Source organism: Caretta caretta, chromosome 9, assembly GCF_965140235.1.
Source record: "Caretta caretta isolate rCarCar2 chromosome 9, rCarCar1.hap1, whole genome shotgun sequence".
In the NCBI taxonomy this organism is placed as follows: Eukaryota; Metazoa; Chordata; order Testudines; family Cheloniidae; genus Caretta; species Caretta caretta.
The window spans coordinates 43426514-43439693 of record NC_134214.1 but is presented as its reverse complement, the minus strand read 5'-3'; the positions used below and the strand labels follow the sequence as shown (position 1 = coordinate 43439693).

The 13180-nt window shown below is 46.0% G+C and overlaps 1 protein-coding gene across 1 annotated transcript; it reads left to right on the top strand.

Moving 5' to 3' along the window:
* Positions 1–2442: 2442 nt before the first annotated feature.
* Positions 2443–13180, top strand: COPS9 (COP9 signalosome subunit 9). Its single transcript, XM_048864307.2, has 3 exons — positions 2443–2867; positions 8246–8318; positions 12890–13180. The coding sequence occupies exons 1-3, from the start codon at positions 2805–2807 to the stop codon at positions 12925–12927; spliced, it is 174 nt and encodes a 57-aa protein (XP_048720264.1). The 5' UTR covers positions 2443–2804; the 3' UTR covers positions 12928–13180.

The window sequence follows — 13180 nt, the reverse complement described above, 5'->3', positions numbered from 1 at the left end:
TCCTGGTTTTGGCTGTTTGTATTTTAAAATGTATAAAAGTGCCCATTGGGTAGTCTCTGGACTTTGACCAAAACATATCAAAAACTTGTTGACCCAAATCACCATAAGAATCCTCCAACCCCATAATCACTCACTTTCTGCAAAAGCCAAGAGAAGAGATTAGCCTTAGTATTGTTGACCAGTAGATTTGGGTTCTGATAACCCAGTTTGGACACAGAATTCCACACCAAGGGCCCTCCACTGACAATGCTTTGCCACCTGCTCCCTGACTTTTAAATTGAGAATTTGTGGTCCCAATTCTCCATCATGTCTGAGTATAACACTGCAGTTGATTTTGGCTCCCTCATTCAGTGCAAGTTAGTACAAAAGAGATCCCACTCTAATTTATGCTGTTGCTACTGATGGCATAAAGTCCTTTACACCAGCAGAGGACCAAATGTTGGGCAGGGAACACTTGGCACAGGTGGGAGGGATTATCACAGGCTGTGTTTCCTCACCCTAGATTTCTCTTTGTAAGCAGTTGGCACATAGTCTTACATAAATTCACAGTATACACTTTTGACGACATTTTAGGTAGCTTCATATCCCATCACCATAAGGCTTTTCTCAAGTCAGTGTATTCTCTAGGCACAGCATGAGAGGGTGGGGATAGAGATCTCATTTCTCTGGACTTCTTTGTCTTTCATCCAGTTTCAGCCCTGCTGTCACCCTTCCTGTCTCCTATTTAACAGTCCCCAGCTGATGAGTTGATTGCTGTTAACTGGTTAATCACCCAGTCCTAATAAATTATCTCCCAATTTGGCCCTTGCAAGAGTGCTTATAAAGTGTGCAGAGTGGGAGCTAGCCCAAGGCTATTCCCACTTTGTTACACAGATACACTTCCTTCATTTGCTGTACACAAGCAGAGAGCCCCCCTACACAGGGGAAATGCTCTGCAAGGAATCTCGAGCCAAGTCAAAGCCACTTTGTACTGCATAGCAATGGCCTTAGCAGAATGGACAGTCTAGGACTGTTAGTTCAAGAGCCTCCATTAATCTCAAATGTCATATTGGCAGCTAGAGAGGGAGGCAGCCTTGCAGGTGACTGGAACCCAAAGGGATTTTGAGTGCTTTCTGTCTATATTTCTTATTCATCTTTATCCCCTTCCTTTTTCTATTAATGTTTTTTTTTCATAAATGCTGTTTTGAAGACAGTCTCACCACTAGTTGAACCAGTCTTCTGCTTATCTTTGCATTAGTGCTCCACTCTAGCAGCTACAAACTGAGAATAACCTTTCTAGAGGCAAAAGACAGTTTAGGGCTTGGTTCTCTAATGTTTTGCACCTTGTGTAGTCATTTACACCTGGGCAGAATGGACACAAAGTGCTACCATTCTGATTTGGTTACCTTTTACAACCATCCTGAACAGGTGTAAATGACTTGACAAAGTTACAGGGCAATGGAAAAACAGAACCTCTGTCACCAGAATATCACAGTATAAGTCTCCCCTAAACAGAAGCTGCCTAGCACAGCAAATTACTTATGGTAGTTCAACAATAAGGTTTACCCTACCTACTTTAGGTCTTTATATAGCATCCATTACTGTAGCATCTTGGTGTCTCACAATCATTAGTGTATGTATCCCTACTAAACCCCATGAGGTAGTGAAGTGCTATTATTCCCATTTTATAGATGAGGAACAGAAAGACTAAGTACTTCATTCAACGTCACACAGGAAGTCTGTGACAGCCCATCGACCTAGCTGCCGACTTTTGAGGACGTGAATTTAGTATAGTGATGGAAAAACCCCTTCTGTCACTGTAGCAAGTGTAGATGTACTCTTAGTGTAGATGTACTCTTAGAAGATAAAGGCCCATTTTCAAAAGTGACCTAGGCACTTAAGGAATCTATGTGTCACTGAACATCTTTGGGACCTAAATGTCTCAGTCACTTTTGAAAATGGGACTCCAGCTCCTCAAGTCTGGTCTATATGCAGATTTTGTACCCATATAACTATGTCAGTTAGGGATGTGATCTTTTCCCCTGCATAGGTATATCAGCCCAGCCCCTAATGAGGGTGCAAGCTACAGCTTTGGTGTGCCAAGAAGGCCTAAATCACTTTGGTGCTTTTGAAAATGTTGCTGTTGCTCTTCTGCTGAATGTGAAGGGAGGATTTGTTCTAACCCTGATGCTGGTGGGCAGACGATTAACCAAGACTGCGTAGACTGTCGGTCCTTCATCAGCTGAGACTGAGCAGATCACAACACGGCTTCCAATCTTATACATGATCACAGAACTAAGAAGTGGCGGGAATTAGGCTCTGGTTCTGGCCTGATGACCCAGGAGGGAAGTGTGGATCTAGCAAGGGCAGCCCTTGCCAGCAACTCTCCCAGGTGATGCGCAGGGGGCGCCCGAGCCCCGCTGCAAAGGGTCATGGGAAATTCTGTGTCGCATAAGCACTCACCAAGTGCCGAGACTGGCCATGGCTTGTGCCTTGCAGGGAGCAGGGTGACTCTGCCCCAACTCGGGCCAACACAGCCCTGAGCTGTGCTTCTCTCAGAGGGTAGGAGCCCTCCGCTCTCCCCAGGAGAGCCAGGTAGTCCTAAGGGGCGGGGAGAGCTACAGCGGCAACCAGGGCGGCGCCTCAGGGCTCCCCGGCATCATAGAGCGATCGGTCCTCCTGGCTTCCAGAAGGGCCATGAGAGTGGAGCTGCGCAGACTCGCCTGACACCGGAAGCTGGCGGGTTGAGCTCAGATCGGAAGTGGTTCCCAGGGGGAAGGCGGTGCCGACCGGGGCCCTTCGCGAGCCGGGGACCTAACGAGCCGATGAAGCCAGCAGTGGACGAGATGTTCCCTGAGGGCGCAGGGCCTTACGTGGACCTGGACGAGGTGACGATGCTAGTGGGGGAGGTGGCGCGCGCGCGCGCAGCCCCCCGCTGCTAGGGATGCCGCGGGCTGAGCTGGCGGTTACGGGCTCGCGCTGGGGGAGCGGGCGGACGAGGAGCTCGCGTTGCGTCACGTGCTGACAGGATGCGAGTCTGGGCAGCGGTCCCAGATCTGATTGGCTGGTTCCTCGCGATTTCTACAGGTCGGGGCACCTGGGGGCGGGCAGTTCCCCCCCACTTCTCCCTCCCTCGGGGTCTGGCGGCTGTGCTGGCCTGGTGCATGGTGCGGTCCGTCCAGCTGCGCGCGACCCGTGCGTCTCCCTGGGCCGCTGGGGGGCCAGGCCCGGCCCCGCTGGGGTAGGGTGTGGGGGCTCCCCAGCCAGCGACAGTTAAATACAGGGCCCTGCTCCTAGGACCCACCTATTGCGGATGATACTAAACTGGGAGGAGTGGTAGATACGCTGGAGGGCAGGGATAGGATACAGAGGGACCTAGACAAATTGGAGGATTGGGCCAAAAGAAATCTGATGAGGTTCAACAAGGATAAGTGCAGGGTCCTGCACTTAGGACAGAAGAACCCAATGCACAGCTACAGACTAGGGATTGAATGGCTCAGCAGCCGTTCTGCAGAAAAGGACCTAGGGGTGACAGTGGACGAGAAGCTGGATATGAATCAACAGTGTGCCCTTGTTGCTAAGAAGGCCAATGGCATTTTGGGATGTATAAGTAGGGGCACTGCCAGCAGATCGAAGGACGTGATCGTTCCCCTCTATTCGACACTGGTGAGGCCTCATCTGGAGTACTGTGTCCAGTTTTGGGCCCCACACTACAAGAAGGATGTGGAAAAATTGGAAAGAGTCCAGCGGAGGGCAACAAAATGATTAGGGGACTGGAGCACATGACTTATGAGGAGAGGCTGAGGGAACTGGGATTGTTTAGTCTGCAGAAGAGAAGAATGAGGGGGGATTTGATAGCTGCTTTCAACTACCTGAGAGGTGGTTCCAGACAGGATGGTTCTAGACTATTCTTGGTGGTGGAAGAGGACAGGACAAGGAGTAATGGTCTCAAGTTGCAGTGGGGGAGATTTAGGTTGGATATTAGGAAAAATTTTTTCACTAGGAGGTTGGTGAAACACTGGAATGCGTTGCCTAGGGAGGTGGTAGAATCTCCTTCCTTAGAAGTTTTTAAGGTCAGGCTTGACAAAGCCCTGGCTGGGATGATTTAATTGGGGATTGGTCCTGCTTTGAGTAGGGGGTTGGACTAGATGACCTCCTGAGGTCCCTTCCAACCCTGATATTCTATGATTCTATTCCCTGGCCCAAGGCCGAGCCCTCAGCTGACACCACGTGTCTTTGGCGGGAAACCTTATGTCCCCAGTGTTAAGCGATGCCCAGTGACAGTCCTGTCCACCTGCTAGTTACATGTTCAATAAAGGGACACAAAGTAGAGAGAAGGGCACAAAAATGATTAGGAGTATGGAACAGTTTTTATGAGGAGAGATTAAAAAGACTGGGACTGTTCAGTTTAGAAAAGAGAAAACGGGGGGTATATGATAGAGGTCTATAAAATCATAAATAGTGTGGAGAAAGTGAATAATGAAATGTTATTTATACCTTCACAAAACATACAAACTAGGGGTCACACGATGAAATTAAAGACGTTTTCACACAATTCACAGTCAACCTGTTGAACTCCTTGCCTGGAGATGTTGTGAAGGCCAAATTATAAATAGGTTAAAAAAAGAATAGGTCGATTACTGGCTATTAGAATCATAGAATCATAGAATATCAGGGTCATCTAGTCCAAGGTCATCTAGTCCAACGCCCTGCTCGAAGCAGGACCAATTCCCAGTTAAATCATCCCAGCCAGGGCTTTGTCAAGCCTGACCTTAAAAACCTCTAAGGAAGGAGATTCTACCACCTCCCTAGGAAACGCATTCCAGTGTTTCACCACCCTCTTAGTGAAAAAGTTTTTCCTAATATCCAACCTAAACCTCCCCCACTGCAACTTGAGACAATTACTCCTCATTCTGTCATCTGCTACCATTGAGAACAGTCTAGAGCCATCCTCTTTGGAATCCCCTTTCAGGTAGTTGAAAGCAGCTATCAAATCCCCCCTCATTCTTCTCTTCTGCAGACTAAACAATCCCAGCTCCCTCAGCCTCTCCTCATAAGTCATGTGTTCTAGACCCCCTAATCATTTTTGTTGCCCTTCGCTGGACTCTCTCCAATTTATCCACATCCTTCTTGTAGTGTGGGGCCCAAAACTGGACACAGTACTCCAGATGAGGCCTCACCAATGTCGAATAGAGGGGGACGATCACGTCCCTCGATCTGCTCGCTATGCCCCTACTTATTCATCCCAAAATGCCATTGGCCTTCTTGGCAACAAGGGCACACTGCTGACTCATATCCAGCTTCTCGTCCACTGTCACCCCTAGGTCCTTTTCCGCAGAACTGCTGCTTAGCCATTCGGTCCCTAGTCTGTAGCGGTGCATTGGATTCTTCCATCCTAAGTGCAGGACCCTGCACTTATCCTTATTGAACCTCATCAGATTTCTTTTGGCCCAATCCTCCAATTTGTCTAGGTCCTTCTGTATCCTATCCCTCCCCTCCAGCGTATCTACCACTCCTCCCAGTTTAGTATCATCCGCAAATTTGCTGAGAGTGCAATCCACACCATCCTCCAGATCATTTATGAAGATATTGAACAAAACCGGCCCCAGGACCGACCCCTGGGGCACTCCACTTGACACCGGCTGCCAACTAGACATGGAGCCATTGATCACTACCCGTTGAGCCCGACAATCTAGCCAGCTTTCTACCCACCTTATAGTGCATTCATCCAGCCCATACTTCCTTAACTTGCTGACAAGAATACTGTGGGAGACCGTGTCAAAAGCTTTGCTAAAGTCAAGAAACAGTACATCCACTGCTTTCCCTTCATCCACAGAACCAGTAATCTCATCATAAAAGGCGATTAGATTAGTCAGGCATGACCTTCCCTTGGTGAATCCATGCTGGCTGTTCCTGATCACTTTCCTCTCATGCAAGTGCATCAGGATTGATTCTTTGAGGACCTGCTCCATGATTTTTCCAGGGACTGAGGTGAGGCTGACTGGCCTGTAGTTTCCAGGATCCTCCTTCTTCCCTTTTTTAAAGATGGGCACTACATTAGCCTTTTTCTAGTCATCCGGGACTTCCCCTGTTCGCCACGAGTTTTCAAAGATAATGGCCAATGGCTCTGCAATCACAGCCGCCAATTCTTTCAGCACTCTCGGATGCAACTCGTCCGGCCCCATGGACTTGTGCACGTCCAGCTTTTCTAAATAGTCCCTAACCACCTCTATCTCCACTGAGGGCTGGCCATCTCTTCCCCATTTTGTGATGCCCAGCGCAGCAGTCTGGGAGCTGACCTTGTTCGTGAAGACAGAGGCAAAAAAAGCATTGAGTACATTAGCTTTTTCCACATCCTCTGTCACTAGGTTGCCTCCCTCATTCAGTAAGGGGCCCACACTTTCCTTAACTTTCTTCTTGTTGCCAACATACCTGAAGAAACCCTTCTTGTTACTCTTGACATCTCTCGCTAGCTGCAGCTCCAGGTGTGATTTGGCCCTCCTGATATCATTCCTACATGCCCGAGCAATATTTTTATACTCTTCCCTGGTCATATGTCCAACCTTACACTTCTTGTAAGCTTCTTTTTTATGTTTAAGATCCACTAGGATTTCACCATTAAGCCAAGCTGGTTGCCTGCCATATTTACTATTCTTTCGACTCATTGGGATGGTTTGTCCCTGTAACCTCAACAGGGATTCCTTGAAATACAGCCAGCTCTCCTGGACTCCTTTCCCCTTCAAGTTAGTCCCCCAGGGGATCCTGGCCATCCGTTCCCTGAGGGAGTCGAAGTCTGCTTTCCTGAAGTCCAGGGTCCGTATCCTGCTGCTTTCCTTTCTTCCTTGTGTCAGGATCCTGAACTCAACCATCTCATGGTCACTGCCTCCCAGATTCCCATCCACTTTTGCTTCCCCCACTAATTCTACCCGGTTTGTGAGCAGCAGGTCAAGAAAAGCGCCCCCCCTAGTTGGTTCCTCCAGCACTTGCGCCAGGAAATTGTCCCCTACGCTTTCCAAAAACTTCCTGGATTGTCTATGCACCGCTGTATTGCTCTCCCAGCAGATATCAGGAAAATTAAAGTCACCCATGAGAATCAGGGCATGCGATCTAGTAGCTTCCGTGAGCTGCCGGAAGAAAGCCTCATCTACCTCATCCCCCTGGTCCGGTGGTCTACAGCAGACTCCCACCACTACATCACTCTTGTTGCACACACTTCTAAACTTAATCCAGAGACACTCAGGTTTTTCTACAGTTTCGTACCGGAGCTCTGAGCAGTCATACTGCTCCCTCACATACAGTGCTACTCCCCAAGATTAGCCAAGATGGTCAGGGATGCAATCCCATGCTCTTTGTATCCCTAAGCCTCTTGACTGCCAGAAGCTGGGACTGAACAACAGGGGATGGTTAACTGAAAAATTTCCCTGTTCTGTTCATTCCCTCTGAAGCATTTGGCCCCAGCCACTGTCAGCTGGCCTAAGACTGGACCCTCAACTGAAACTACACATGTGTGATGGGAAATGTTACATCTACAGTGTTAGGTGATCTTCAGAGATCCCTGCAACTGGGAGAGAAAACATTTCTCCATCTATTTTCAGTATATTTATTTTGTCATTAGACAGCACTTTGTTCTAGTGCTTAACTCCCCTTACAGTTAGTACATTTTTCCTGATCTCTAACCTAAATCTCTCTTGCTGCAATTTAAGACCATTCCTTCTGTGTGCCAGTGGTTAAGGAGAAAAATTTATCACCTTCCTCTCTATAACAACCTTTTACATAATTGTTTTTATGTAAAGTGCTGAGTAGAGTGGAAAAATTACTACTTGAGTCTTGCTTACAACACTCCTGCTAATACATCCCAGAAAGCTATTTGCCCTCCCCCAACAGTTCATTACTGTGGTGTTCTATCACAGTCTGTTTGTATAGAATTTACTGCAGGATTGGGATCTTGGTTATTTCTGTCACAGTTCCACTAAGAAATTTAGCAAATGACAGGCTGGGATAAAATGAAGGTTACTACCGATAAAACAAGCTAAGTCCAAGCTCTCCAGAAGCAGGAGAGACAATCATGCCACGCCACTCAAATGAGTTGTACAGAGGGCAACAGAAGCAAGCAGGAAGAAGATGAGGCAATGTACTATATATTTCACATGTTATTTTGTTAGGTATGTAAATGTTTGTATGAATGATCAAGATAATTAATTAATATTATGATTTGCCACTAAACTAAATTTGCCACAGTAGATGACAAAACACTGTTCTTTCTTAGGCAGGAGGAAGTACAGGATTATTGATGGACTTAGCAGCTAACGAAAAGGCAGTTCATGCAGATTTCTTTAATGGTAAGGCAATTCAACACGTTTCAGTTCCTGTGCTACTTTATTTTTATATTTTAGTTATTTTATAGTTTAATAGGTTTACAGTATTTGGTGCTAGAAATTAACAACAAGAATCATTAGTTTAGGAAGCAAGAATAGCCAAGACAAGCCTACCTTAGATTTTATCTTGAGTAATGTAGCATGACAGCTTCTGCCGTATTTGAGGTAAACCTGCTTTTGGATTATTTTGTTCTTACATGTCTTGAACTTCAGTTTTTGAATGGAAAAATTACATTTTGTGATATTTCAGTTTGTACTTTGTCACATTTGTAATAATTAAATCACATGAAATATAAAACTGGGCAATGTATAAAAATTGCTTGCCCGCTTCCACCATCTCAAAATGAATTTATTTCTCAGATTTGATCATTCCAAATGAAATTGCCCAGTCATAGTTGCACGACTGACTCTGTGTTAGTAAACTCTGACGAGTAGCATATAGAAATTGTGAACCAAGTTATTGTTTACAAGAGATTGTCTCATATCAGTACCTCAAATCCGAAACGTGGTAAAATGGTTGGATGTTACTATTTTCAAGAATAGCCAGTTGCATAATTGAGGAATAAGATAATTTCATATTTCATAGAATCATAGAATATCAGGGTTGGAAGGGACCTCAGGAGGTCATCTAGTCCAACCCCCAGCTCAAAGCAGGACCGATCCCCAATTAAATCATCCCAGCCAGGGCTTTGTCAAGCCTGACCTTAAAAACTTCTAAGGAAGGAGATTCCACCACCTCCCTAGATAACGCATTCCAGTGTTTCACCACCCTCCTAGTGAAAAAATTTTTCCTAATATCCAACCTAAACCTCCCCCACTGCAACTTGAGACCATTACTCCTTGTTCTGTCTTCTGCTACCACTGAGAACAGTCCAGAGCCATCCTCTTTGGAACCCCCTTTCAGGTAGTTTAAAGCAGCTTTCAAATCCCCCCTCATTCTTCTCTTCCGTAGACTAAACATCCCCAGTTCCCTCAACCTCTCCTCATAACTCATGTGTTCCAGTCCCCTAATCATTTTGTTGCCCTCCGCTGGACTCTTTCCAATTTTTCCACATCCTTCTTGTAGTGTGGGGCCCAAAACTGGACACAGTACTCCAGATGAGGCCTCACCAATGTCGAATATAGGGGAACGATCACGTCCTTCGATCTGCTTGCAATGCCCCTACTTATACATCCCAAAATGCCATTGGCCTTCTTAGCAACAAGGGCACACTGTTGATTCATATCCAGCTTCTCGTCCACTGTCACCCCTAGGTCCTTTTCCGCAGAACGGCTGCTGAACCATTCGATCCCTAGTCTGTAGCAGTGCATGGGATTCTTCCGTCCTAAGTGCAGGACTCTGCACTTGTCCTTGTTGACCCTCATCAGATTTCTTTTGGCCCAATCCTCCAATTTGTCTAGGTCCCTCTGTATCCTATCCCTATCCTCCAGCATATCTACCTCTCCTCCCAGTTTAGTGTCATCTGCAAACTTGCTGAGGGTGCAATCCACACCATCCTCCAGATCATTAATGAAGATATTGAACAAAACCGGCCTGAGGACCAACCCTTGGGGCAGTCCACTTGATACCGGCTGCCAACTAGACATGGAGCCATTGATCACTACCTGTTGAGCCTGACAATCTAGCCAGCTTTCTGTCCACCTTATAGTCCATTCATCCAGCCCATACTTCTTTAACTTGCTGGCAAGAATACTGTGGGAGACAGTGTCAAAAGCTTTGCTAAAGTCAAGGAACAACACGTCCACTGCTTTCCTTTCATCCACAGAACCAGTTATCTCATCATGGAATGCAATTAGATTAGTCAGGCATAACTTGCCCTTGATGAATCCATGCTGACTGTTCCTGATCACTTTCCTCTCCTCTACGTGCTTCAGAATTGATTCCTTGAGGACCTGCTCCATGATTTTTCCAGGGACTGAGGTGAGGCTGACTGGCCTGTAGTTCCCAGGATCCTCCTTCTTCCCTTTTTTAAAGCTGGGCACTACATTAGCCTTTTTCCAGTCGTCCGGGACTTCCCCCGATCGCCATGAGTTTTCAAAGATAATGGCCAGTGGCTCTGCAATCACATCCGACAACTCCTTTAGCACTCTCGGATGCAACGCATCCGGCCCCGTGGACTTGTGCATGTCCAGCTTTTCTAAATAGTCCCGAACCACTTCTTTTTCTGCAGAGGGCTGGTCACCTCCTCCCCATGCTGTGCTGCCCAGTGCAGTAGTCTGGGAGCTGTCCTTGTTAGTGAAGACAGAGGCAAAAAAAAGCATTGAGTACATTAGCTTTTTCCACATCCTCTGTCGCTAGGTTGCCTCCCTCCTTCAGTAAGGGGCCCACACTTTCCTTGACTTTCTTCTTGTTGCTAACATACCTGAAGAAACCCTTCTTGTTACTCTTAATATCTCTTGCTAGCTGCAACTCCAGCTGTGATTTGGCCTGATTTCACTCCTGCATGCCCGAGCAATATTTTTATACTCATCCCTGGTCATTTGTCCAATCTTCCACTTCTTGTAAGCTTCTTTTTTGTATTTAAGATCAGCAAGGATTTCACTGTTAAGGCAAGCTGGTCGCCTGCCATATTTACTATTCTTTCTACACATCGGGATGGTTTGTCCCTGTAACCTCAATAAGGATTCTTTAAAATATAGCCAGTTCTCCTGGACTCCTTTCCCCCTCATGTTATTCTCCCAGGGGATCCTGCCCATCAGTTCCCTGAGGGAGTCAAAGTCTGCTTTTCTGAAGTCCAGGGTCCGTATTCTGCTGCTTTCCTTTCTTCCTTGTGTCAGGATCCTGAACTTGACCATCTCATGGTCACTGCCTCCCAGGTTCCCATCCACTTTTGCTTCCCCTACTAATTTTTCCTGGTTTGTGAGCAGCAGGTCAAGAAGAGCTCTGCCCCTATTGGTTCCTCCAGCACTTGCACCAGGAAATTGTCCCCTACATTTTCCAAAAACTTCCTGGGTTGTCTGTGCACCGCTGTATTGCTCTCCCAGCAGATATCAGGGTGATTGAAGTCTCCCATGAGAACCAGGGCGTGCAATCTAATAACTTTTGCGAGTTGCCGGAAGAAAGCCTCGTCCACCTCATCCCCCTGGTCCGGTGGTCTATAGTAGACTCCCACCACGACATCAACCTTGTTGCTCACACTTCTAAACTTCATTCAGAGACTCTCAGGTTTTTCTGCAGTTTCATACTTGAGCTCTGAGCAGTCATACTGCTCTCTTACATACAGTGCAACTCCCCCACCTTTTCTGCCCTGCCTGTCCTTCGTGAACAGCTTATATCAATCCATGACAGTGCTCCAGTCATGTGAGTTATCCCACAAGTCTTGTTATTCCAATCACATCATAATTCCTTGACTTTGCCAGAACTTCCAGTTCTCCCTGATCGTTTCCCAGGCTTCGTGCATTTGTGTATAGGCACTTGAGAAAACCCGCTGATCACCTCTCTTTCTCAGTATGAGGCAGGAGCCCTCCCCTCTCACACGCTCCTGCTCGTGCTTCCTCCTGGTATCCCACTTACCTCAGGGCTTTGGTCTCCTTCCCCCAGTGAACCTAGTTTAAAGCCCTCCTCACTAGGTTAGTCAGCCTGCTTGCGAAGATGCTCTTGGCCGGTTTTGGATTGGAAATACAACATATGCCTGGGCAATACACATTTTCCATGTTTGGTAAATAATACAGCTTTGACAGCTATACAGCAAAGAACTGACAAACCCATGGTATGACTAAAACTTACTGTGGTTGAGGCGGCATTGTCACAAACTATGGAGAATGGTTAATCTCAAAAATGTCTTGAGACTGTTTAGGGGTTCTGTCTATGTTCAAAGTGTTTTAGGGTTGTTGTTTTTACATCTGGTTAGTAAACCCATAAATTAAAGTGGTTTTACTTGGAATGACCCCGTTTTTTAGTGCATGTGTCTTACAACTGAAAGAGTGACTGTATAGAGTAGAGCCAGGCATAAGTGCCATGCAGGCATCTCCATAAAGTTCCACCAGTGCATTTAAATCAAGACATTTGAATAGCAAGGGGATCTAACCTTGGACTTCTCCCAAACTGAAACTGTGAATAATAGCAAATTGTATGGTAATATTCTCTCATAAGCAAGTGTCCAACAAGGACTAGGTTTCAATGACAAGACTCATCTGCACATGAAACCTTGACAAGTTACAAACCCCAGATTTCAATGCACATCACAAAAAAACCCCAAAGTTACTTAATAGAACGAAGGGTGCTAGGGGCTTCATCATAAGCATATTGTGGTGAGATTACAGTGTATTCTTAGAAAAAGAAACGTGGGAGTAGCAGACATAGCTATGATCTGAAACCCAGGGTCCTGAATCTGCAAAACTCTTAAGCATGTGTGTCAAATTCAGCTTGAATGTGTGGTACACTATCAACTAACGCTCCAATCCTGCAACAGTGTATAAACATGAGACCAGTTACATGCTAAAAATTAAATACTTAATTGTTTTGCTGAATAGGGGCAGAGTGCTAATAGCATCTGCATAGGCACTGTATTAATTTTCTTTTGTTTTTGGAATAGATTTTGAAGATCTTTTTGATGATGATGACATCCAGTGAAATTACTCTTCTGGCTATGCAATGCTAAGGTGTGGAATCCTCCTGTAGGATTGTCTCTCTTGTTTGTTTTAAAAAAAAAAAAAAAAAACCACACAGATTCTCTCTGGGGATCTCTGAAGAGCCGCTGGAAACTAGATCAGTAAAGATGACAGAAGAAAGGAGTTGTGAACTGTTATCATGAGGAGGTTACATGTAGATTTTCTTCAATTGTATTTGCTGATGTGCTTGTTGAATAAAATATGAACAAAATCTC

Bases quoted from the DNA above. Each gene is read 5' to 3' on its own strand.
- COPS9 (XM_048864307.2), top strand. From the start codon at position 2,805: ATGAAGCCAGCAGTGGACGAGATGTTCCCTGAGGGCGCAGGGCCTTAC. The intron at 2,868-8,245 runs GTGACGATGCTA...GTTCTTTCTTAG, and splicing joins CTTACGTGGACCTGGACGAG to GCAGGAGGAAGTACAGGATT. The intron at 8,319-12,889 runs GTAAGGCAATTC...TTTTTGGAATAG, and splicing joins TCATGCAGATTTCTTTAATG to ATTTTGAAGATCTTTTTGAT.